Source organism: Lupinus angustifolius, chromosome LG13 (genome assembly GCF_001865875.1).
Source record: "Lupinus angustifolius cultivar Tanjil chromosome LG13, LupAngTanjil_v1.0, whole genome shotgun sequence".
NCBI classification, from domain to species: Eukaryota; Viridiplantae; Streptophyta; class Magnoliopsida; order Fabales; family Fabaceae; genus Lupinus; species Lupinus angustifolius.
This window is the reverse complement of record NC_032021.1, coordinates 9823849-9846984: the sequence shown is the minus strand read 5'-3', so window position 1 is coordinate 9846984 and position 23136 is coordinate 9823849. Positions and strand designations below refer to the sequence as shown.

Genomic DNA, 23136 nt, shown 5'->3' with positions numbered 1-23136 from the left:
TCAGGTTTTTTATCGGGTTCATGTTACCGAAACCCGACTGGTTTGGGGATAATATATTTATTTTCAACCATGTTGAATTTGGTTCGAGTTTGAGTTTTGAATTTCAAATTCAAGTTTGAGTATGTATAAACCCGACCCCAATCTGTATCGTTGTCATTCCTATTAATGTGGATAAGTAAATGCATATTCATCATTGAATTGATAATGTGTATAACGGTTTAAGCTTATCTACAATGTTGCTCACTTTGGAGAAAAATTTACTTTGCTACCATTTTTTTCAAATTTATTTGAATAAATAATGAAATCATTACTCCAATGTTATTGGTGTTCGTTGATCCCTTTTACCAATTGAACTAAATCAGATGGAGACTGCAAATTCCTTGAAACAAAATAAAGAAATGAGATTGTTAGTGATTGTGTTTTTCTTTTAAAGTCTTTGAGGAAATAATAGTTGTTTTCTGGTGAAAGTCTGCCCTCTTTGTTGCATTAAGGTATAATGTTCAAATTTATCCACCACATCATGATCATGTCGGGTAGGCTTTGAGCGCATACAAATAATCTAGTCAAGTTATTGGCTCGAGTTTAGATTAAGGTAATATCTTCAAGACATCGTCATTATCAACCATTTAAAATAATTGTATTATGATGACCTTAAACTTTAAACCTTTGGTTAGGCTTAAATAACTATTGTAATTTGATTTATATGATTTAACATTTGAGTTTAATATTTATGCATTAATTTGGAAATTTATACATATTGAGTAAACTATTTATCATTTATTTGTATTACTTTTATTTAAGAGTTAATAATGATTAAATATGAATGATAATATAAAAAACTCTTACATTTTAGTAGATTTTTTTCTCTTAATCTTTAGATACAAATTGAAATGAGAGAAAATTCACAAAAACTCCTTAAACTTTATGTCTTTTATCACAAACTATTTTTTATTATGATTGCCCATTAAACTTTAACCAATGATAAAATTGGTGTCTCCATAAATATGATGTGAAATTCATCATAATAAAAAATTTCACTCATGCATTTTTTTAATTTGACTGTCATATCATTATCATGCAATTTTAAATTTTTATATATTAATATTAATTTATTGTTCTCTTTTAACACTGAATTTTTTTAATTCCGACTCGCGACCGACTGCATAGTTACGGTTAAGGGTGAAAACATGCCAAACCGCCTATCAGGGGCCTATTACTTGGCCTATAATAGGCTAGGTTAGACCAGATTTTTTTCACGGACAGATCAGACTCAAGCTTTCTAAAAAACCTATTTAGCTTAACATGTCAGGCTTTAGGCCACCTAAAAGACCTAATAAGCCTAATAGACCGGCCTATTTAGTTATATTACATAAGAATGTTGAAATTATACCATTTTAATATAAGTAATATTATTATATATGTGATATTAATATAAAAATATAATTTAATTATTAGATTTAGATGAGCCTAAATAAAAATAAGTCTATAAGCACATTAAAATGTAGACATGATAGTCTATTTTATGAGCATATAGTATAATAGGTCTTTAAATATGCTAACAAACTAGACCAGACTTTTAAACAGATCAAACATAAACTTTGATTTTTTTTAAACAGACTAGCAGGCTAGGCTCAGGCTTCTATATGATATATAGGCTAGGCTTGTTTAAGGCAAAGTCTGGTCTGATCTAGCCTGTTTCCACCAATAGTTACGGTGGTGTGCTTATTGATATTATTATGAATATGATAATAACAATTTTCTTTTAATCTATTAGACTATTAGTAATTTAACACTATTTTTTTTGCAGATACCAATTTCACCAATAAATAAAATTTTAAGAGTAATGAGGAAGTTGTATACACCGTTCCGAAATAAAATTATTGAAGTTGTATACGCTTTTTCCTTGAAATAATGAAAGGAATTTAAAATTTATGTACTGTTAGTATAAAGTTTTTTACAATGTCAGCATATCATCCACCATTAATTTATATTAATTTTATTTAAGAGTCAATGATAGATAATTTGTTGACAGTATAAAAAAACACTTACACTATTATTATTATATATATATATACTAAATCCTAATGAAAAAGAATTTAAAATCTATACTAGTGTAAAGTTTTTTATCCATCATCATCGTATCATCCCCAAATTATTTTGCCAATCATTGCGTGAGAGCATCTCCAACCCAAGCTAGCTCTTAATTCACGTTTTTACGCTATGAGTCACGAGAAGATCTAGAGTCCCATTGGAGGGTACTGACATTGCGTGGCTTGGGATGCACAAGAGCTTCCTTCCTGTTGTGTTCTTAGCCATGAAAAAGTTTCCACAAGTGATGTATGGACTAGATTGTGTGATCAATTTAAGAATCATTCATGTGCCCTAGGTTGGAGCAAAAAATTAATTGAGTAAAGAATTATTTTAATTCACAAATGTTAAAAAATTTAAAATGTTCCCCAAATATTTCAAATGTTAATCAAAATAGTTTTTTTACATCTATTATTTTGAATACTTTAGTTCCTATCATAGACTACTTTAACCCATATATACAATCTTTAAGTACTATATTTAAGATTTTTACTTTTTTTTACATATTAAAATGGTACCCACAAAAATTTTAAAGCACTAAAGTGAGCGTGAGTATTCATCCACTCTTAATTAATTTACCTAAGTCCTTCAAACATGAGAAAAACATAAAGATTTGTGCAAGATCTATTTAAGAAAGGGACTTTAGGACATGCTTCAATGACAACCATTAATAGAAAAAAAAGTTTAATATATATAGATAATATGAAAAATTATACGCTAAAAAACATAAAAATTTATGCAAGATCTATTTAAGAAAGGGTAGGACTTTAGGATATGCTTCAATGACGACTATTAATAAAAAAAGTTTAACATATATGGATAATATAAAAAGTTATAAGTAGTGAATGTATTATATATCATATGTTTATATTACTTTTATTTTAGAAACGATAATAATTATACATGAATGATAAATAATATAATGATAATATAAAAAGAGTGAAGACACTGTAATTAAAAACCAACGTAGTAAAGTAGTTTTAATTTCCAATTTCCAGAAATCCATTCCTTGCATTAAGGGATTCTCCAAAATCTCCTTATCATATTCCATAATTCACTCACTTTTCCTGTGCGCAGAACCTTTTAACACAGGGTCTACATAGTCAATTGACTACCCATTCTCTGTACAAAAAACACCACCGCCGATTCTTCTTTAACGACACCGTTTCATCCAACTTGTTCTCCGTTCCCTTCGCCGAACACCGTTACGTTCCTTTCTCGGCCACCCATTAATTGATTTCCATAATTACCCCTCCCTCTGGCTTTAAATTCCTATTCGCACCACTTCAACACTGAAAATCGAAAACCCTTCGATTTCGATCGTCAGGGTTTTTCGTTTGATCGATTATGGCGGATCGCGAAGACGAGGATTTGGAAATGGCGATTCGGATGAGTATGCACCACGCGCCACCGGAGCCGAAGCGGAGCAAGCCGAGACACAGCTCCGTCGCCGTCGGAGTTGTTTCGGGGACGCCGGAGGAGTCACTGGAGGCAAAGAGCCGGCGGATTAAGCGGGAGTTAATGGCAGCAGCTGCTGAAAAGCGTATGGCGGCGGTTGCAACGTCAAAGAGCAACTTGCCGGCGGCGGGTAAAGGCGGCGGCGAGATTGGGAGGAGAGAGGAGGAGGAGCGAGTGGCGGTGGCCATGAGAAATTCGCCTGCGGCGAGTAAGGGCTTCGGAGAGGTTGGGAGGAGAAAGGAGAAGGAAGGTGAGGGGTTGATGAGTGTGGAAGAAGCGAATAAGTTATTTGTTATTGTGTTTGGAAGTGAGGTCTCTAAGGAGATTCTTGCACAGTGGAGCAATCAGGGAATAAGGTATTTCTTTGGAACTTGCATTTTCCATTTCATAATATCGATTTTATTTCTTGGATCACTTGTATAGTTGTATGAGTTTTGGGCGTCATTCGGTCGAGGTAGCCAACCCCATCCAGTGGGACAAAGACTTGATTTTTGTTGTTGTACTAAGTTGAATGAGTGAGATATATTTCTACAGATTAGATATAATACCATTTTACTGAGAAATTATGTCAAGAAGTTGAGTGATTTTGAGATGATTATTTAGCTGAGGAAAGCTTAATGTTTTTAACATTTTGATGTATTGAAATTGAATACTCTGCGGCATGTGGTTGAAATGAACTTTTGGAAGTGAGAGTCTTGTCTATTAAGAGTGGCAGTCTTCCATAGGTTTTGTGAACTATTATTTTTTAACCGTATAAACCCCACACTGGAATACCATACTTTTGATTTGGGACTTTCCACAGCCCAACCAGCTTTTACTCGGATTGGCTATGCACTAGCCTTTAGACTATGGCCGGGCAATCATTGCGATGCCGGCATCACCACCTGAGCTACTCATGTGCAGCTGAGAGACATGGTGGAAACTCTAACCAATTGATGCAAACCTTGGGACAACCACTCCGCAAAAGATAACCATTGTGATTGGAGAGCCCAAGGCCTTTCAAACCCTACACCGGAATCTCATAGTTCCATTGTGGGACTCAAGTTCAATAGCTTGCAATTGAATCTTAACACTATATTCTTCGTTTGAGGATGGGATTGGAGTCTGATATCAATGTGCTTTCCTTGCATGTTTTTTTCAAATACTATTGTTTTGTTGTCGTGTATCAAGCAATGCATATATTCCTTGTTTATTTGTGATTGGTGAGTATTCTCAATCTGAACCTTTACTTATACAATCATTAAAAACCTTTACTATGATGTTCTGCCAACACTAGTGTTATATAGCAAACCTGATTATCCTGGAATTTGAAATTGGAAATCTACATTTACTTTGACTCTTTTGGTACTTTAAGTGATTGTACTTCTAATCAGAATCTCTCATTGTCAGAGCGTGCTAATTCCTGGCCTTCAATTTCATATTAGTTCAAATTTGAGTGGAAAACAACCAAATTAACTCTGTAAAAAGTTGAGTTTATGAGTTGGCCTCAGTTTGTACAAGTAAAAAGGAACATAATCTGGCGTGCCTAAGATGAGAGAACAACCAAAGAGAAATGTGATAAAAAAATTCAAAAGATATGAGAAAGTTACCTTAATGATTCTTTGGGCACTGTCTGTCCATGAAAGAGTTGCTGCTGCTTTTGCCTTGAAGTTTCAAAATTTCAACCTCCTTAAACTGATATATGGAAGCAATGCACAAATCCATGAAAACCTAGTTCTAGTTTTTTCCTTTTGCTTTCTGCCGTTATTTCCCCCCAAACATGCCAATTCGGTATTCTTCCAATTATTTTTTATGCCTATTTAGTTAGGAGCGATTAAGTGAGCCTTTAAGAACCGTTTTTTGCATGTGAAAATTCATGAGGTGGATGAGGCAGGCGGCTAGGCAGTACATCAAAGCCAATTCTTCCACTTTGAGGTGATTCGGGCAATCTGAGATGGTAGCCCCCATGCCTCTCACCTTGTAGCTGAAAACAGATTGTAAACTTTTCTTTGCTTAGCAACAGCTTTTTGTGTGAATCCTACCACCAAGTGTAGCACAATGTATAAAAAGAGGGTGGCTTAGTACACTAGACTGCTACCATTTGAGGTCTGGGATAGGTAAGGCTTATGCAGCCTTACTCATGTGGTGTGTGATTAATATATGGTTACGATATAGATTAATTTCATTCTTATGTGAAAATAAAACTTTTGAAGTCATAAAAACATGTCTTCAACTCTTCTGTTGCGTGTAATGTTTTTTTGCACTTGTCACCTTTTCCTAGAAGGGTTTTGAATTATTCGTAAATAGGTCTATCTGCTTGCTATTTGTTTCTAATACTATGAAAACTTTCCTATAGGTTTAGCAGTGATCCAGAAACATCCATGGGCCTAGTGCAGCATGAAGGTGGGCCATGTGGCGTTTTGGCAGCTATACAAGTAATGGTCCATTTTTCAGCTGCGCTTTGAACTTGTAGAATGATTGCTTCTAACTCTTGATTTTTTTTTGACATCCAATGTTTTCTGGATTGAAAACTGAATTATTTATTTAAGATCCAGTACTATGTACATAAAATTTTGTTTCAATGTATAGTATTATTCAGAAACAGGAAAAACTAATTGTCCAAATTGTCATTGACTGTCCATCTCAATAAAGAACCAGTTGTCTATTTTGAGATATAAATATGTAAAATCAATTAAGCATCTGAGAATGAGAAGTATGCAATTTTTTGTCGCAGTAAAAGTCTATGAAGTCAGACGGTGAGCTTGGCGCAACAGTAAGGTTGTTGCTTAGTGGCCATGAGGTCACAGCCTCACAAGTTCAAATCCTAGAAATAGTCTCTCTGCTTGCGGGGATAAGGCTGCATATATCTACCATCCATAGACCCTACTAAGTGGAAGTCTTGTGCACTAGGCTGTCCTTTTTGGTAAAAGTCTAGTCAGAGGATGCATCAATTTTAATAGGATTACTTGATTCCAGAGTCTATTTTACTATTTGGTTAATTGGTTTTGGATCAATTTTTAACTCCGAAACTATATACCATTTTGATAGATCCACCCAGATGGAGATTTTGGTGTGTATTGCTCTTTTAATCTTTGATTTTTATTGTCTATTTCCTCTCTCTCTTTCTCTCTCTGATAGAGGAAGAAAGGCTTAGTTGTTGTTGCTGAAGAAGAAATTCTGTTAAACAGAAAAGACAACATTCAACAAAAATGGCAAGAATAGCATGGTATGAAACTAAGTATGCCCAAATCTCTTTGCAAATCTGAGTTAGAAAAACCTTTTACTCAGCCATGAACAGAACACCACAGAATTTAAACATGTGACCATCTCAAAATTGGAGGCAAAGAAAGATATGAGCACTGCTTTCTAACTTATTGCACCAATGAACTGCAATAAAATCTTAGTCTCTTTGTTTATACCGATATCTTTATATTGAACCAACTAAAACTGCTCTAGAGTAGAGGGATAGACTCGGAGATCTTGAATAAAATCCAAAAAAACTGTTTCATTGAAAAATACTGTGCAGAAATAAGTTGCCGCCTACTGCCTTGTAAGATAACTTGATTTTATGTGATAGATGGACTTATTGGATTACTGAACTAACTGAAATTATTGTTGCTTGAGGGAAGACCTTCACTGCATATGTGTAATTGGCTTCAAGTAGTTTAACGCTTCCATTTTAAAATTTGCATGTTTGACATATTGGAGAAATGGACCAGTCTTTCATGTTGACAATATAATATGGTAATGTTCATAAAGGTGAAGGCAATACTTTCATTAAAGCTTGGCACAATTCATGAAATGGATTTATTGCAAATATGTGTGTATTGTATGTCTCTCTATATATACTTGTTATCAATCACATCCAACTTCCTTCAATTCAATTCAATGGTGTATATCTCGAGTATAAAATACAGTACATATTTCATGTCTTTTTCCACATATATATTGTAGGTGTACTGTGAAATCAAATGGATTTAATTATGCATTGTTTTGCTCATTCACTGTTTTGTACTTTTTTCTATAGTAATGTTTAACTTGTTTGTTGACTATTTTGTGCTTTGTTGCAAATCTTGACATAGTTGGTCCATATCCAGTTGTGAGAGGATGGTTGTCTTATGCGGTCGACAACAAGTGTAAAACTTTGTTAAATCTTTATAGCCAGCCCCACTGGTGGAAAAAGGATTTGGCAGTTGTTTTTATAGTATGCTTGTTTGTGTGTGAGCATTTCTTGAGACGTGTCCATTTGTTATCATGCTTTTCCATTTCATTTATTTCTTCTACTGGTACTCAGTATAAGTCCCAGATTGTTTTATGTTGATGTTGCTAGCATTTTCCTTTTAATTTTGCAGGCGTTTGTTCTCAAGCATCTTATTTTCTTTCATGATGAGGTGAAAGATGTATTTGCAATGGCTCTAAACCAGGGTATGGGCACAACGATTAAAAGTCAATCCCTTGCATCAAATGATTTTTCTTCACCCACTGAAGGTGTAAAAGTAAGGTGATTAACTTTTTCCTGATCAATCATTTGTATTTAGCTAGGCAAATACATTAATTGTAGATTTACATTTACTGTCCCTAAAAAAATATGAAGTTCCATGTCCCGTGATTTGTACTTTGTTAAAACCGGTATCAAATCAGAAAATGGAGATAGAAACTGAAGAAGAATTGATACAAGATCAATGTGATCTTGACCAGTAAGTATGTATTATTGCAATGTGAATGTGTATAGAAGAGAGAGAATCATATGAGAGAAAATAACTGCCCAAACTGATTTCCTAAATCAGCCCCAATTTCCAATTTGTCCAAAAGTGTGTAATTACCTAACCTAACTACTATTTATAGTTATTGTTAGTTAGGTCTTTTATTCCTTCTAATATACACGTGCCTAATAGGGGGTCTACTATACACCCGACCCCTATCAATACCCCCCTAAAAGAGCCACCTTGTCCTCAAGGGGAAAAGAAGGAAACTTCTCTTATAATAAAGTTGCTGCCTCCCATGAATTATTGCACTCAGGTAACTGTGCCCGCTTCACTAAAACCTCAATCTGCCCTTGTTGTGCCTCTCTTCAATCCATCTGGTTGCACCTCTAGCTCATACTCCTCATTCAACATCAGAGGAAGAGGTTGTGGTTGTTGATTGGGTTTGAGCACCTTCTTCAACAAAGAAACATGAAAAAGACATAATGTATCTTAGAGTGGCTCGACAACTCTAGCTTATAAGCTACTGCCCCCACCTTACAAATCACCTGGTAGGAACCATAGAACCTAGGAGCCAACTTCATATAGGGCCTAACCACCAAGGACTTCAGCTTATACGACTAAATTTTTAGATACACCCAATCCCCTTCCTGAAAATTCACATGCCTTCTATGCTTGTCCGCTTGCTTTTTCATCTGATCTTGAGCCCTCAACAAATTTTGTTTGAGCTCTGCCAACATCTCATCTCTCTGCTGAAGCATCTGATTCACATCCTCCACCTTGGAAGGAAATTCGGTCACCTTGATCAACATAGGAGGATCCCAACCGTATAATGCCCTAAATGGGGTCATACCTGCTAAACCATGGTACGTAGTGTTATACTAGAATTCAACCCAAGATAACCATTTAAGCCATTGTGTTGGCTTAGGACCCACAAAAAACCGTAGGTAATTTTCAGGTAACCTGTTGACCACCTCAATTTGACCATCGGTTTGTGGATGATAGGAAGTGCTGAGCTTTAATTGAGTGCCAGAGTGCCAGCCAACCTAAACAACTCCTTCCAGAAACTGCTTAAAAAGATAGCATCCCAGAACAAACAACTAGCCACCCTTTTGTAAGTCCTGAAAAATCCGGAATGCCCCCCATAGGAGTCTCATGACAATCCTTCAGTATGAGAGGAATCCTGGCCGACTGTCAGGAAATCACCAACTTCCCCTTGTACAATAATAAGCCTATTTTAAACTCAAACCCAACATGAGAGTGAGGTGCTATTATCAAATCCTGTATTATCTGCTTCCACTTCGGATCTTGCTCTATCTCTTGTGTCCAAACCTCTGCATCAGCTAGGGACACCAAAGAAATGGTAGCATACATCTCCCTCATGGACAACATCTACTACTGAATTTTCCTTCCCTGGCTTGAACTGGATTTCAAAGTCCATACCAATCAGCTTCACTGCCCATTTGAATTCTTTAGCCGTAAACAACCTCTGATCGTTGAGAAATTTCAAACTCCGTTGATATGTCTTTATGATGAAAAGCCTACCCAACAGATAGTGTCTCCATCTCTGAACTGCCTGCACCAAAGTCATCAGTTCCCTCTCATAAACTGACTTCTGTTGAGCTCCCAAAGATAAGCCTTGACTCCAAAAAGCCAAAGGTCGTTTGGCCTGCATCAACACCGCCCCAACCCTTGCTAGAAGCATCAGTTTCCACTGTGAACACCTAAGAAAAATCAGGTATTGCCAACAAAGGTAAATCCACCATTGCTTTTTTCAACAACTCAAAAGCTTCCGTAGCGTGCTCAGTCTGCTTATATGCATATTTTTTCAACAAATCAGTGAGCGGTTTGGCCAATTTACCATAGTCACGAACAAACCGCTGATAGTAGCCAATGAGGCCCAAAAAATCCCTCAACCCCCTAATGTCCTTCAGTATGGGCCAAAAACACATCGCTTCCACCTTGGATTTGTCGGCCTCCACCCCTTTTTCGGAAATGATGTGACCTAAATACTTCAATCTCTTTTGCCTGAAACTACATTTCTTCTTATTGACCTTGAGACTATGTTTCTGCATGAGCTCTAACACTTGCTGCAAATGACCTACATGATCCGATATGTCTTTGCTAAAGACCAATATGTCATCAAAGAAAACCAGTACGAACTTCCTTAAGAATGGCTTGAGAACCTCGTTCATGAGTGCTTGAAAAGTGGATGGTGCATTAGTGAGGCCGAAAGGCATCACCAAAAACTCATAGTGTCCTTCATGAGTTCTGAATGCAGTCTTCTCGATGTCCTCCTCACACATACGGATTTGATGGTATCCCGACTTCAAGTCCAATTTAGAAAAGATGTTAGCCCCTCTTAACTCATCCAACAACTCCTCTATAATCGGAATAGGAAATTTATTCGGAATTGTCACCTTATTTAGAGTCTGGTAATCTACACAAAACCTCCATCCCCATCCTTCTTCTTGACCAAGATAATAAGACTAGCATAGGGACTTATACTCGGTCGAATTACTCCAGCTTGTAACATTTCTATCACTAACCTTTCAATCTCAGTCTTCTGATAGTGCGAATACTTGTATGGTCAGATGTTCGGAATCTCAGCTCCTTCTTTCAAATGAATGACATGATCATGTCTCCTCCTCGGGAGAAGACCTTGCGGATCCTCAAAAACCCTCGTAAACTGCAGCAATACCCCCTCCACCACTACTAGAACAGGTTGATCCGGTCCTGATGGCTCCGCCGATTCCCCACAATGCAACATCAGTTCCTCCCCTTTTTCCTTCAGCACCTGTATCATGGCCCCAAATGACAACTACGTTTTTGTCAAAGCCGGATCTCCTTGAATCTTATGCACCAACCTGCCTCTTTTCAGCATCAACTCCAACTCAAGAACCAATCCACTCCTTAGTCTGAAAAGATAAAACTCTTGTACCACCTCCAAGTCTTGTACTAACAACTTCAGCGCGGTACACTTTCCTTGGCACCGGATTTTATGCCCATCACCCACCTCCACCACATATGTGAGGGTTTCCTCTATAGCCAGCTGTAATTTCTGCACCAATTCCGATGAAAGGAAACTGTGAGAGGCTCTGCAATCAATCAAAATAACCACCTCCTCTCCTTTCACTCTACTCGCCACCTTCCAAGATTTGGCTGAGGTCAATCTTGCTATTGAGCAAAGAGAAAGCTGCAAGGCACGAAACTGCTCAACTCTCGGTTCATCGTGTCCTTCTCCATTGCTATCCTCATCTTCTTCTAAGATAAGCATTCTTAATTGCTTATTATTGCATCGATGATTCCTATGATACGATTCATCGCACTGGAAACATAAGCCTTTCTCCCTTTTTTCTCGCATTTCTACTCTAGTGAGTTGCTTGAACCCTCCTCCTTTAGCCCGAGTTGCATCCACCACACTAGTCGGCCCCACACTGCTTTTGTCACTATCGGTTGTACTCACATCAATTTTTTTTCCAGCCGATCCCCTTGTATCCACTGTCACCACTTTACTAAAAGAATTGTTCTTCAGGAAACTAGATGGTTGAGAGTAAAAGTTGTTGCCCTTCTTACTCACAATTAAATTTTTCTGCTTGATCATAATCGCCTTTTGAATGACAGTGGTAAGAGTGTGAAGCTCAAACAACCTTACCTCAGCTTGCACCTCCTCCTTTAACCCATTCAAGAAGATGCCATTGGCAAATTCTTGATCAATTTCCCGAAGAGCCCCTATATATTTTTCGAACTCTTCCACGTACTCTTCGACAGTCCCGGACTGCTTTACCGACAACAACAACTCAAACAGATTTTGAATCATAAAAGGCTGAAATCCTCGAATCACCACCACCTTGAACCCCTCCCAAGATGGGTTGGGATTACATTTCTCCCACCGCTGAAACCAACTCATAGCTTTCCCTTCCAAGGCTAAAACAGTGGCTTGCATTTTTTTCACTTTCCGACACGTGTTCTAGAGTAAAATACCTATCCAACCTTCGGGTCCAGCCAAATGCGTCATCCCCACAAAAACTGGAATATCCAGTCGGCGCCACTGGTCGGTGGTTTGCCGCCCTACCTCCGCTCGATCGCCACCGACTTAGCTGCCTTCATCGCCGAACGCGTCGTCGTTCTACACCCCCAGCTTCGCCTCGATCGCAACAAGAAGATCCTCGGTCTTCTTGGTCCTAGCCTCATTCAAATCAATTCTGGCTCACATCTCTTCCTTCTCCTGCTCCCAATCATCGTTGCTTTGCGCCATGCTCCTTGTCTTCATCCGCAACATTTTCGACGTGTTTTACAGGGCACCAAAATCGGTGCTCTAATACCAGTGTTAAAACTGGTATCAAATGAGAGAAAATAACTGCCCAAACTGATTTCCTAAATCAGCCTCAATTTCTAATTTCTCCATGTAAGAAGTTGAAAACCAGAGTGTAGAGAGAGAAAAGAGAAGAATAAACTTGAGAGTGAAGAAGATGAAATTCTTTATTAATGAAAAACTGAATTACAATAAGTAACAAAGTTACTTATATAGAAAAATCTAACGAGGGTAAAATGGTAAAGTAACTAATAACAAACTCAGTTACTTTACTTAACTAAATTGCAACAGAATAATAACTAAACTAAATGCACTATGCATTATTCTAATATACCCTTCTGAACCTTAGGGTACTAGCTTGATGTGCCAAAATCTTGAACTATGAGTTGATTCCTTAAAGTAAGGAATTGATTGTTTGGAAGAGGTTTAGTCAATACGTCAGCTGTGTCAAATTCAGAGGTAACATGCTTGACTATACGAGTTTTGTTTTGAATTTTATCCCTAACAAAGTAGAGATATAATTTTATGTGTTTAGTTTTATTATGTAGAACTGAATTGAGATTTGAGACATAGCCACTGTGCTTTGATTGTCACAAAGAATTATAGGAGTAGTAAATGGTATCTACAGTTCTGTAAGCAAAGATTCAATCCACATCAATTCTTGGGAAGCTAAGGCTAAGCTTCTATACTCAGCTTCAGTACTAGACCTTGAGATAGTATTCTGTTTCTTAGACCACCAAGTTACCAAATTTGGTCCTAGATATAAGCATGCCCCGGAGGTTGATTTTTAGTCATCAATGTCAGAAGCCAAATTAGTATCACAGTAGGCCATAAGAGATAGTTTAAAATCAGATGGACCAATGGCAGGATTGATAGAGAGACCCATGGATGTGGAGCCCTGAAGATATTTAAGAATTCGTTTTACAACAGTCAATGAGAATTCAAGGGTTTTTCCAGAAATTGACAAACCTTGTTGTCACTGTAGGTGATGTCTGGTCTAGTAATAGTGGCATATTGCAATGCACCCACAATTGATCTATAGAAGGTGAGATCTTCAAAATAGTCAATGCTATGCTTGGACAGCTTTGCAGTTGCTAACCATAGGAGTAATGTTAGCTTTAGCAGTAGATAAATGTGCTATGTTTAGAAGATCCCTAATGTATTTAGATTGAGATAGAAATAGTGAACCATTTTTCCTATGCTTGACCTCAATGCCTAGGAAGTAGTCCAAAAGACCCAACTGTTTCAGGGCAAATGTGTTGCTGAGATCTTTGATAACTTGTTTAACAAGGGTAGAGGATGACCCTATGACTATGATGTCATCCACATATACCAAGATGTATAGATGATGAGATGGAGAGCTTTGAAAGAATAAGTAGTTGTCACACTTGCTTATTTGAAAATCAAGTTTGATGAGAGAACCTTTCCTTCTCTCAAACCATTATCTAGGAGCCTGTTTTAGGTCATAGATAGCTTTGTTCAGCTTGCAAACAAGAGATTTGTCGCTCTGTTGAAAACCAGTAGGCTGTGTCATGTAGACTTCTTCATTTAAAAACAATTGAGAAAGACATTGTTGATGTCCAGTTGCTCAATCATCTAGTGATGTGAGACAACAAGAGTCAGGAGTATTCTGATTGTGACAGGTTTCACAACAAGAGAAAAGGTCTTATTGTAATCAACTCCATGTCTTTGATGAAACCCTTTGGCAACAAGTCTTGCCTTGTACTTGTTAATTGTGTTATTTAGGTTCTCTTTTATCCTAAAGACCCACTTACACCCAATGGCCTGCTTCATAGGAGGTAAAGGGACCGAAGTCCATGTATCCAAGGCCATGAGAGCATCATATTCTGTTTTCATAGCCTGCTGTCAGACTAGAATAGTGAGGGCAAGTTTGGCACTGGTTGGTTCACTTTGTGTAAGATGAACACTAGGATGAATGATTTTGAAAATACCAGATTTGGATCTGATTTGCATAGGATGACATGAAATAGGAGAAGAAGGGTCACAAGGAATTGAAGAAGTTGTTGTTGGTGTAGAAGGAGTATAGGTAGAAGAGGAGAGATGAATGGGAGAGGAAGATGGTAGGGGAACGAAATTAGTGGATGCAGGACAAATAGGTGATGGGAGATTAGAGGATATGCCAGGAACAAACTGAGAGTTGTTCATTAAGTGAAGGAGAGTCAGACAAGTCAGGGACAGGAGCTGATAGAGAAGATGTAGTAGGACAATTGGAATTATGAAATTTTGTAAACATTGTTGTTGATTGGGAGGAATCAGAGGCAAAATTATGAGCAGAGGTAGAAACATGAGACATAGAAGGAAAATGAGACTCATTGAAGATAACATCTTTGGAGATGTAAATCTTTCCTTCCTTAGAGAGACATTTATAACCCTTGTGACTTAAAGAGTATCCCAGAAAAATGCACTTAGAGCTTCTTGAATTCAGTTTGTGTTTGGTAAAGGGTCTAAGCAGGGGAAAACAAGCACACCTAAACACCTTAAGAAATTTGTAATCTGGAATTTGTTTAAACAACAACTCATAAGGAGACTTATGGCTGAGAGTGATTGAGGGAAGTCTATTAATTAAATAGATTGCAGTGAAGAACGCATGATCCCAGAAAGTCATAGGTAAATGAGAAGGAGCCAACAAGGTTAAACTAGTCTCAACTACGTGCCTATGTTTGTGCTCAACAGTGCCTTATTGGTGATGTGTGTGAGGACAAGATATCCTATGCACTATCCCAACAGATTTAAGAAAGGTTCTAAAGGGTCTAAATTCACCCCCAAAATCACTTTGCACAACCTTGTCTGTATAAGTGAATTGAGTGTGAATATACTTAAGAAAATACTGAAAAATGGTTAATGTTTCAGACTTTTGCTTTAGTAGAAATAGCCATGTGTGTTTGGTGTGAGCATCTACTATGGAAAAATAGTACCTAAAACCAGAAACAGAGTAAACAGGGGCAAGTCCTCATAAATCAACAAAGACTAACTCAAAAGCAGAATGATAAAGTATAGTGAAACTAGGTGCATGAAGCTTATGAGTTTTACCAATACAATATGAATTACAGAAGTCAATATCATTTTTATTGATAGAAGGAATTTTACATTGTGTTAAAATGTCCTTCACAACAGTGTAATGAGGATGGCCTAGCCTATTGTGCCATAGAGAGAAAATACTAGATTTATTACAAGTAGTAGGGTTAGGCAAACCAGTACAACTTGTTGTACGAGTAAAGGTAGAAGGAGAACAACTAGGATGACCGGGAAGAAGGCCATTAAAAGCATAGTGTCCTTCTTTGGTGAGTGACCCTTGGAGTAAGATTTCATTAGTATCCTAAGATTTCACAAAACAAGTGTTAGGATGAAATTCGAAATAACATAAATTGTCTTTAGCAAATTATGCAACACTAATAAGATTTTTTGTGATTGAGTGAACAAGAAGAAGATTTTTTGTGATTAAGTTTCCAACACTTTGAATTGAGATTCCAGTGCCATTACCCATGTATATCTATCTTGTCATGGTCGAATGATTCAATAGGCTCATGAGCAAGTGAAGCATATGTAGTTAAATGGTTTGTGGCACCTGAGTCAGGATACCAGGTAACACGTTTTGCATCTCTGGTTGGAGAAGAGAGAAGCTCCCTATGTGCAATGTGAGCTGACATGGGATAGTTGTGATAATGTGGAGGTGGTGGATGTGTTGGGCCAGACCCAAGTAATGAGTCCCTAGCATTAGATGATCCATAGTGCCCTCCATTTTCATTGTAGAAGTCAGCTGGATAATCCGGATAAAAGTGGGCTGGATATCTTGCTGGCCCATTGGTAGATTGGAAGGAGGAATAGTGAGAATGACGTGGCACATAATCAGGTGCAACATATGACATATGTCCAGCTGGAGGTGTGTACGTTAGCCCAAAATGTGGAGGTGCATAATAGCAAAAGGCAACGGCATGACCATGACGATTACAGTAAACACAAACTGCAGTTGAAGATCCTCCACGGGAATGACGTCCTCCACGGTTCGATCTCCACAACGACCACAATGACCTCGAAAATTACTTGCATTTGCATTTCCAAAACCCTAGGAAGCCGAATTAGGAGATTCAGCTTTTGGAGAGTAGTAACCTGATGGAGCGATCGATGCTCGTGGTTGAGAAGAAACAGGAGTAGGAGACAATGGAGATTCAGAAGCGATATTCACAGACAAGGCATTGGAAATAGTTGTGTTTATTCTTCTCTAATCTCGATTCAAACGTCAACAGAAAGGATTCGAGATTATGAATGGAAGGCAAATCAATTTGACTTTCAATAGAAGTGATTACAGGTTGATATTCCTCATTTAAGCCATCCAGTATGTAATCAATGTGTTATGAGGTAGGGATTGGAGTACCGATGAAGATCAAAGCATCAACGAGACTCTTGATTTTTGTGAAGTAATCGGAGATGGAGCTTGAGCCTTGAGAAATAGACCTGAGTTGAGATCGCAATTGTCTACTACGAGCTTTTGTTTGCGAATTATAGAATGAATTCCCATAACTGCCACGAGTGAACACAACCTACCACTCGTGGTTGAAGACTTTCAGATAGAGAGTTAAGAATCCATGAAAACACACATTGATCGAGCTCTTCCCATCGTAAGTAAGCTGGATTAACGCGATTGATTAACCTATCATCATCGTTAAGAAAACGCTATGGAGTTTCTGTTCCAAGAACGAATCGATTAGCGCGATTCAAGGTTAATGTGGCTAACATGAAATGTCTCCACACTAAATAGTTATTATCAGTGAGTTTCATTGACGGCGACGGAAGAACAAGTGGAGAAGACACTGCATTAAGCGGCGAGGCGCCGGAAGGAGAAATCGGAGAAGAGGATCTGAATGTCGTTGCGTTATTGTCGGTTGCCATGGCGTGATACCATGTAAGAAGTTGAAAACCAGAGTGTAGAATGAGAAGAGAGAAGAAGAAACTTGAGAGAGAGAAGAAGATGAAATTCTTTATTAATGAAAAACTGAATTACAATAAGTAACAGAGTTACTTATATAGAAAAATCTAACGAGGGTAAAATGGTGAAGTAACTGTAGTAACAAACTCAGTTACTTTACTTAACTAAATTGCAACAGAATAATAATTGAACTAAATGCACTACATGCATTATTCTAATACTCCAAAAGTGTGTAATTACCTAATCTAACTACTATTTATAGTTATAGTTAGTTAGGTCTTTTATTCCTTCTAACATACACTTGCCTAATAGGGGGTCTACTATACACTCAACCCCTATCATACTTAATCCTGACAATTTATTCTGCCTGCAACATCTTGTTTTCGTGTTTGTGGATCATGAACATGAGCGTTGATTGCTCAGTGTTGTGATTTTGGTTCAACTAGACACCCTTTGTGTTTGTGGCATAATGTAGACTTCTTCAACTAGTGTTTTCTTATTAAATTGTTTCGATCTGTAGTTGGATTAATTTTTTAATTAAGTATTTTTCATTTGAGTTGTTATTTGATCGATAACATTAAGTTAACTGAGGATACTCTATAATTTATGTTTCTTTCTTGTGCATCAGTTCGACAAAATGTCTTTGCTAAAGCACTATAATGGAATTTTGTTAATTGTGTTCGTTATAATTGCTAGTTGACACTATATTTTGAAGGAATAATCTCACAATTATAGAGAGGTGCTCTTTTGCTTGTGCTGCTTCTTGGTCCAATGCCTTTTGTGGTCATTCTTCTGGCTCTTCGTCTCTAATTATATTAGCTTGGATTATGATTTGGGGGGATGTTTTCAATTTAGATACAATTAACCAAAGAAGCCATCTGTTGACTTAATGAACCACTTTCTTTCCTCTCTTTTTATTGAATATGCCTAAACTGCGAATCTCCTTTACATTCACTTGATGTTTTTAAATGGTCAACAGCTGGTTCATACCTCTTTTACTAGCATCAAACACAGATTTTCCTATGGTGTGTCGAAATAAGTTTTTTCCCCATCTATTTCATTTTCACGTGTTCACTATGATTGAGCATTGATACATATCACATTTCCTTCTATGCTTCATAGCTCTTTAATATTGGCATGTATTTTCATTCATGGTTACACACATTCTTTCATCATGACTTATTAATATTTTTGTAATTTTTTGGCAGTGCCCTTGTAAGAAGCATCGGTGAAATATTATTTATGTGTGGAAGTAATGAAAGGGCTGTCATTGCAACTTTGAGCATTCTCGGGAGTGATATTCAGCAATCTGATGAAATTCCAACGGATGAGGTAGCTCAGTTGTTCTATTGACACTAGTGATTTGAGTAACATCTTGTTGGCAATAGATGGAATTGAAATTCCCAAATTATTATTGCAGTCTTCTGTGGCTCTGCTTTGATATTCTTATTTGCTGAGTCAAGTCTTATCCAATGAACAGGTTATTGCAGAAGCACTTTCTGGTCTTTCAATTGAATCAGCCTTGGATCTGCAAAAAGTTCTTAGAGTAGAAACATATGCATCCCAAGCAACTGCTTTGAAGAGGCTTCAAGCAATGATTTCCATATTCCATAGTCGAATGGGGGCGTTGCTTTTCCTGATCTCTGCTTTACTTTCTCGGGGACTGGTATGCTTCAGCTTTTCTAATAGTAACTGCCAGTCTTGAGACTTATCTCTGTCTTCTAAAGTGTGATATGCTCTGCATCTTTTTTATTTCCATACTTCCCTTTTTTTCTTTTTCTCTAAGTTTGTGAAATAATATGCTTAAGTTTGAATGTCTTTTTGCTTGAATATTAGAATTTCACAAGATGTTTTGTGCCATAAAGGAAGAATGTTGAGATGAATTGGTTAACTGGATTATTGGGTCTGATTGCATTTGTACTTTTCAATTGTTCCTATAGGGGTATTGACACAAATTAGAAGTATATTTCCATTTTAAGAATGAACAGCTGTATACAGATCAGTTGTAAGAGTATTCACTCTATAAATAGACCAAGTTAATCCAAGTTCAATGAATGAAATTAGTTAACAGTTTCCTTTCTCTCTTTCTCTCTCTCATCTTAGCTTTCTCTGTTTTTTTCCCGATGACATCAGTTCAATGAATTTGAAGACAATAACAGTTTGCATTTCATCCTTTCCTGCTTTTTGGTTATCAATATTATTCCTCTCTTTCTGTAGGCTTTAAGTCACGACTTTTCTGGTTCCAATTAATAATTTCACCAAGCAATTAAACTACTCAGTCTACAAGGATTCATCTATGCTTCGTAGGAATTTTGATCTTCCTAATAATATCACAGACTCATGATCCAACAGAACAGCATCACTAGATGAGTTAAAATAACAAAATATATCTCTAGTTAAACCTCTGCTTAATATCTCTAAGAAAATTGCAAAATTTCTTTACAACTAGAAAAAGAAGACACAAATAGGAAGATGATAGCTTACATTTTATTATTCTTCCAGTCAGTCCTGTATCTTGCAACAGTTTGTAATCAATATTAGACCGATGCACTGAGGAGATCATAGTCTGTCTATACATGGTAGTCCCATTTTCTATCTTTACTTAGAATGCAATGAACTTATCATTCTCCTTGCTGATGTGAGCTGTTAACTTTGTTACTTTTTGTTATCATTTCTTATTTGCCTTACGTTTTTTTATTATGCTTAAAAGCTGTGTTTTATCAATTTGAAAATGAGTCAGTCGGTATATATTTCCTACCATTTGTATGGTCTTTTAGCTTGTGAGCTGTAGAATGAAGCTAATCCAAAATTGATATGTCCATATCCTAATCTCTTCTAAAATTTGAGGCTCCATTCAGCGTCAGGGTTGTAATAGGCCATGTCATTATGGCATTTTTTTTGTTATTAAACTTTGATAGCTGTATTGGTTGTTATATTTTTTAAATTGCTCAGGTTAATTGATTCAATGTTTTGCTTTCATCTAGGACTTGGTTCAAACTGACAGGGATGATCCCAGCCTACCTCTGGTTACAGCTCCATTTGGGCATGCCTCCCAGGTATAAACTGACAGATAATTGAAAAACACTGCAATTCTTTTATTTACTAAAAAGGCGGCCCAATGTAGGAGTCTTCCACCTAGTGGGGTCTGGAGAGAGCAGATGTATGCAGCCTTACCCTCTCAAGTGAAGAGACTATTTCCGTGCCATTGTTTTATTGACTGCTCTTTTTAAATTCCCTGGAAGAACATATTTGAGATTTTGCTTAATTTTCTGAATATTGTGTTGCAGGAAATTGTAAACCTTCTGCTCTGTGGGCAGGCTGTCCCTAATGTGTTTGATGGGAAGATGGATTTAGGAGAGGAAATGTTTCTAAAAGGTATATCTCAACATGTAGAAGTTGGATTTCTCACACTGCTAGAATCCCTGAATTTCTGCAAGGTTGGTCAGTATTTGAAATGCCCAAGGTGGCCTATATGGGTTGTTGGCAGTGAATCCCACTACACAGTATTGTTTGCTCTTGACACCGGTGTTCAAAACGAGAATGAGCTGGAGGAAAGGGAATCACAGATTCGCAAAGCTTTTGATGCACAAGATCAGAGCGGAGGTGGTGGTTTCATTAGTGTGGAAGGGTTCTATCAAGTGCTCAGCGAAATGAATATCAAACTTCCACAAGAGAAGCTTGAGCACCTTTGCAGCACAGGCTTCATTGTGTGGAGTGAGTTCTGGCAAGTCATTTTGGATTTAGACAAGAGCTCAGGAGGTTTAAAGGATTCATCAGGACTGATGGGTAAGAAGGTCTTCGACCTTTACCATTTTAATGGAATTGCTAAATCAGATCTTACTGGCAGTCATGTAAATTCTCGGGGTGAAGCTCCACTACAAAGACCCAGACTCACAAAATTGAGTGTTTCTGTTCCTCCAAGGTGGACGCCAGAGAAATTTATGGCAGACGCGACAGTTTCCTCTGCTTCTAGTGCAAACGATTCTTCTTCGAAGGACACTGAAGTATCCAAACCTGAGCCTTCTCAGCATGCACCTCTGGTAGACTGCATAAGGACACGCTGGCCTCGTGCTGTCTGCAGCTGGTCAGGGGATCCTCCGAGTATAGTTTAAGGGGTCTACATGGAGTCATTTGTCGCGGTTTTGTCGGTGTAACATAAAAATAATTGGTTGGTTCAGCAATGCAATAAGGGAGAAGAGAGGAAGTTTTACTTTGATGTTGGAATTCAAGGCACAAATGGTGGTAAAGTATCCATACTTTCTCAACTATGTGCTTAGCCATATTTATAATGGGGAGTGATGTATCTTAAACATTGTTTGTGATGTCATTCAAAAGGTTACAAGGAAGAGGGATGTTATATTTGTTGTGAAGTCAACTTGTAAAATCTATTTAAATGTACTATAGTCATAATTAGAAAAGATTTACTTCTTGGGAGATTATTAATAAACATGAAGATGTTGCTTTTGAAAATGTTGTAATACTAAATTATTTATAGTGCTTGGCTTCTGAATAGGGTAAGTTGGATATTTGCAATAATATGATCATAACAATCTTTCTTTTTACTTATGAATATGATCATAACAATAATATGATCATATTCATAACAATCTTTCTTTTTGCAATAATATGATCATAACAATAATATGCCATTATTTGAAAAATGATGGCATATATGCAGCAATTTTCATCTTTTACTGATGGCAATTATGCTTAATGCCAGTGTTTAACTCAATTATTATATGGTAAGAAGGGGAAGATCACCCAAACAAGCTTCACAAAGTTCTAAGAGAAAAATTTGCAATAATATTTTCCTATATAGAAGTTATACATTGTTCTTGTAGGAATTATTTGAAAACCCATTGAGCATTTTGCTTGAATATCCGCACGCCCCAATCTTCTAAATCCATGTCACCTTCATATAAGATTTTGAATAAATTGAAGTAAAATATTAATTTTAGGAGTAACTTTTAAAATTATGCAAAGGAATTACCAAAATAGACTAGTCTCTATCATTTCGTTCCCACCGGGTTACTATTCCTGGCTGGAAATTGGTGTGCTTGGCAGAATCTAAACAATTCTATTTTGGGGACGAGTACTTGAGATATTAATTTTGTTGTATATAGTAGTGTTTATCAGGATTACCGGGAGTGGCATCGTTTGGGTGAAGGTGTCTTTAAGGAGGAGACTCTTTGGTGACCCCCAAAAGCTGGATAGATTAAAGTCAATGTGATGGTAGCTGCATCAAAAGTTTAAAGGTTATGGTAGGAGGTGGAGCTCTTAGAGATCATGCATGTCAATGACTATGTGGATATTTTGCTAATTTTGGAGTTGATTTGCCAATCCTGGCAGAACTTCTGGCTATAAATCATGGTGTGGATTATTAGATTCAATATGTTGAGTTAGTTATTGTTCTTTTCTATTTTGAGGTGATACAGCCACAATAAAATCTTGGGTCTTCGATTGAGGCGTGACAATAAGGGACCATGTTCAGTGCAATAGGTGACATTCAATGAAGCAATATAACACCTACTTTGTCCTTTCAATCTCTAAGATTGTCAAAAACCTAATCTTTACTTCTGGGGTTTTGTACGTTTTTTTACAAAGTTAATAATTAACATTTATCATTTCATTAAGGTGTTATTACAGAA

The 23136-nt window shown here is 37.1% G+C and overlaps 1 protein-coding gene across 1 annotated transcript; it reads left to right on the top strand.

Moving 5' to 3' along the window:
• LOC109325556 (ubiquitin carboxyl-terminal hydrolase FAM188A-like) lies at positions 3132–22000 on the top strand. Its single transcript, XM_019557982.1, has 7 exons — positions 3132–3902; positions 5882–5960; positions 7878–8026; positions 18697–18820; positions 18969–19154; positions 20473–20544; positions 20776–22000. The coding sequence occupies exons 1-7, from the start codon at positions 3436–3438 to the stop codon at positions 21598–21600; spliced, it is 1902 nt and encodes a 633-aa protein (XP_019413527.1). The 5' UTR covers positions 3132–3435; the 3' UTR covers positions 21601–22000.

Excerpts from the sequence above, each read along its gene's own strand:
- LOC109325556 (XM_019557982.1), top strand. The coding sequence starts at position 3,436 with ATGGCGGATCGCGAAGACGAGGATTTGGAAATGGCGATTCGGATGAGT. Across the intron at positions 8,027-18,696 it reads ACTGAAGGTGTAAAAGTAAG|TGCCCTTGTAAGAAGCATCG; the intron begins GTGATTAACTTT and ends ATTTTTTGGCAG. Across the intron at positions 20,545-20,775 it reads CATTTGGGCATGCCTCCCAG|GAAATTGTAAACCTTCTGCT; the intron begins GTATAAACTGAC and ends ATTGTGTTGCAG.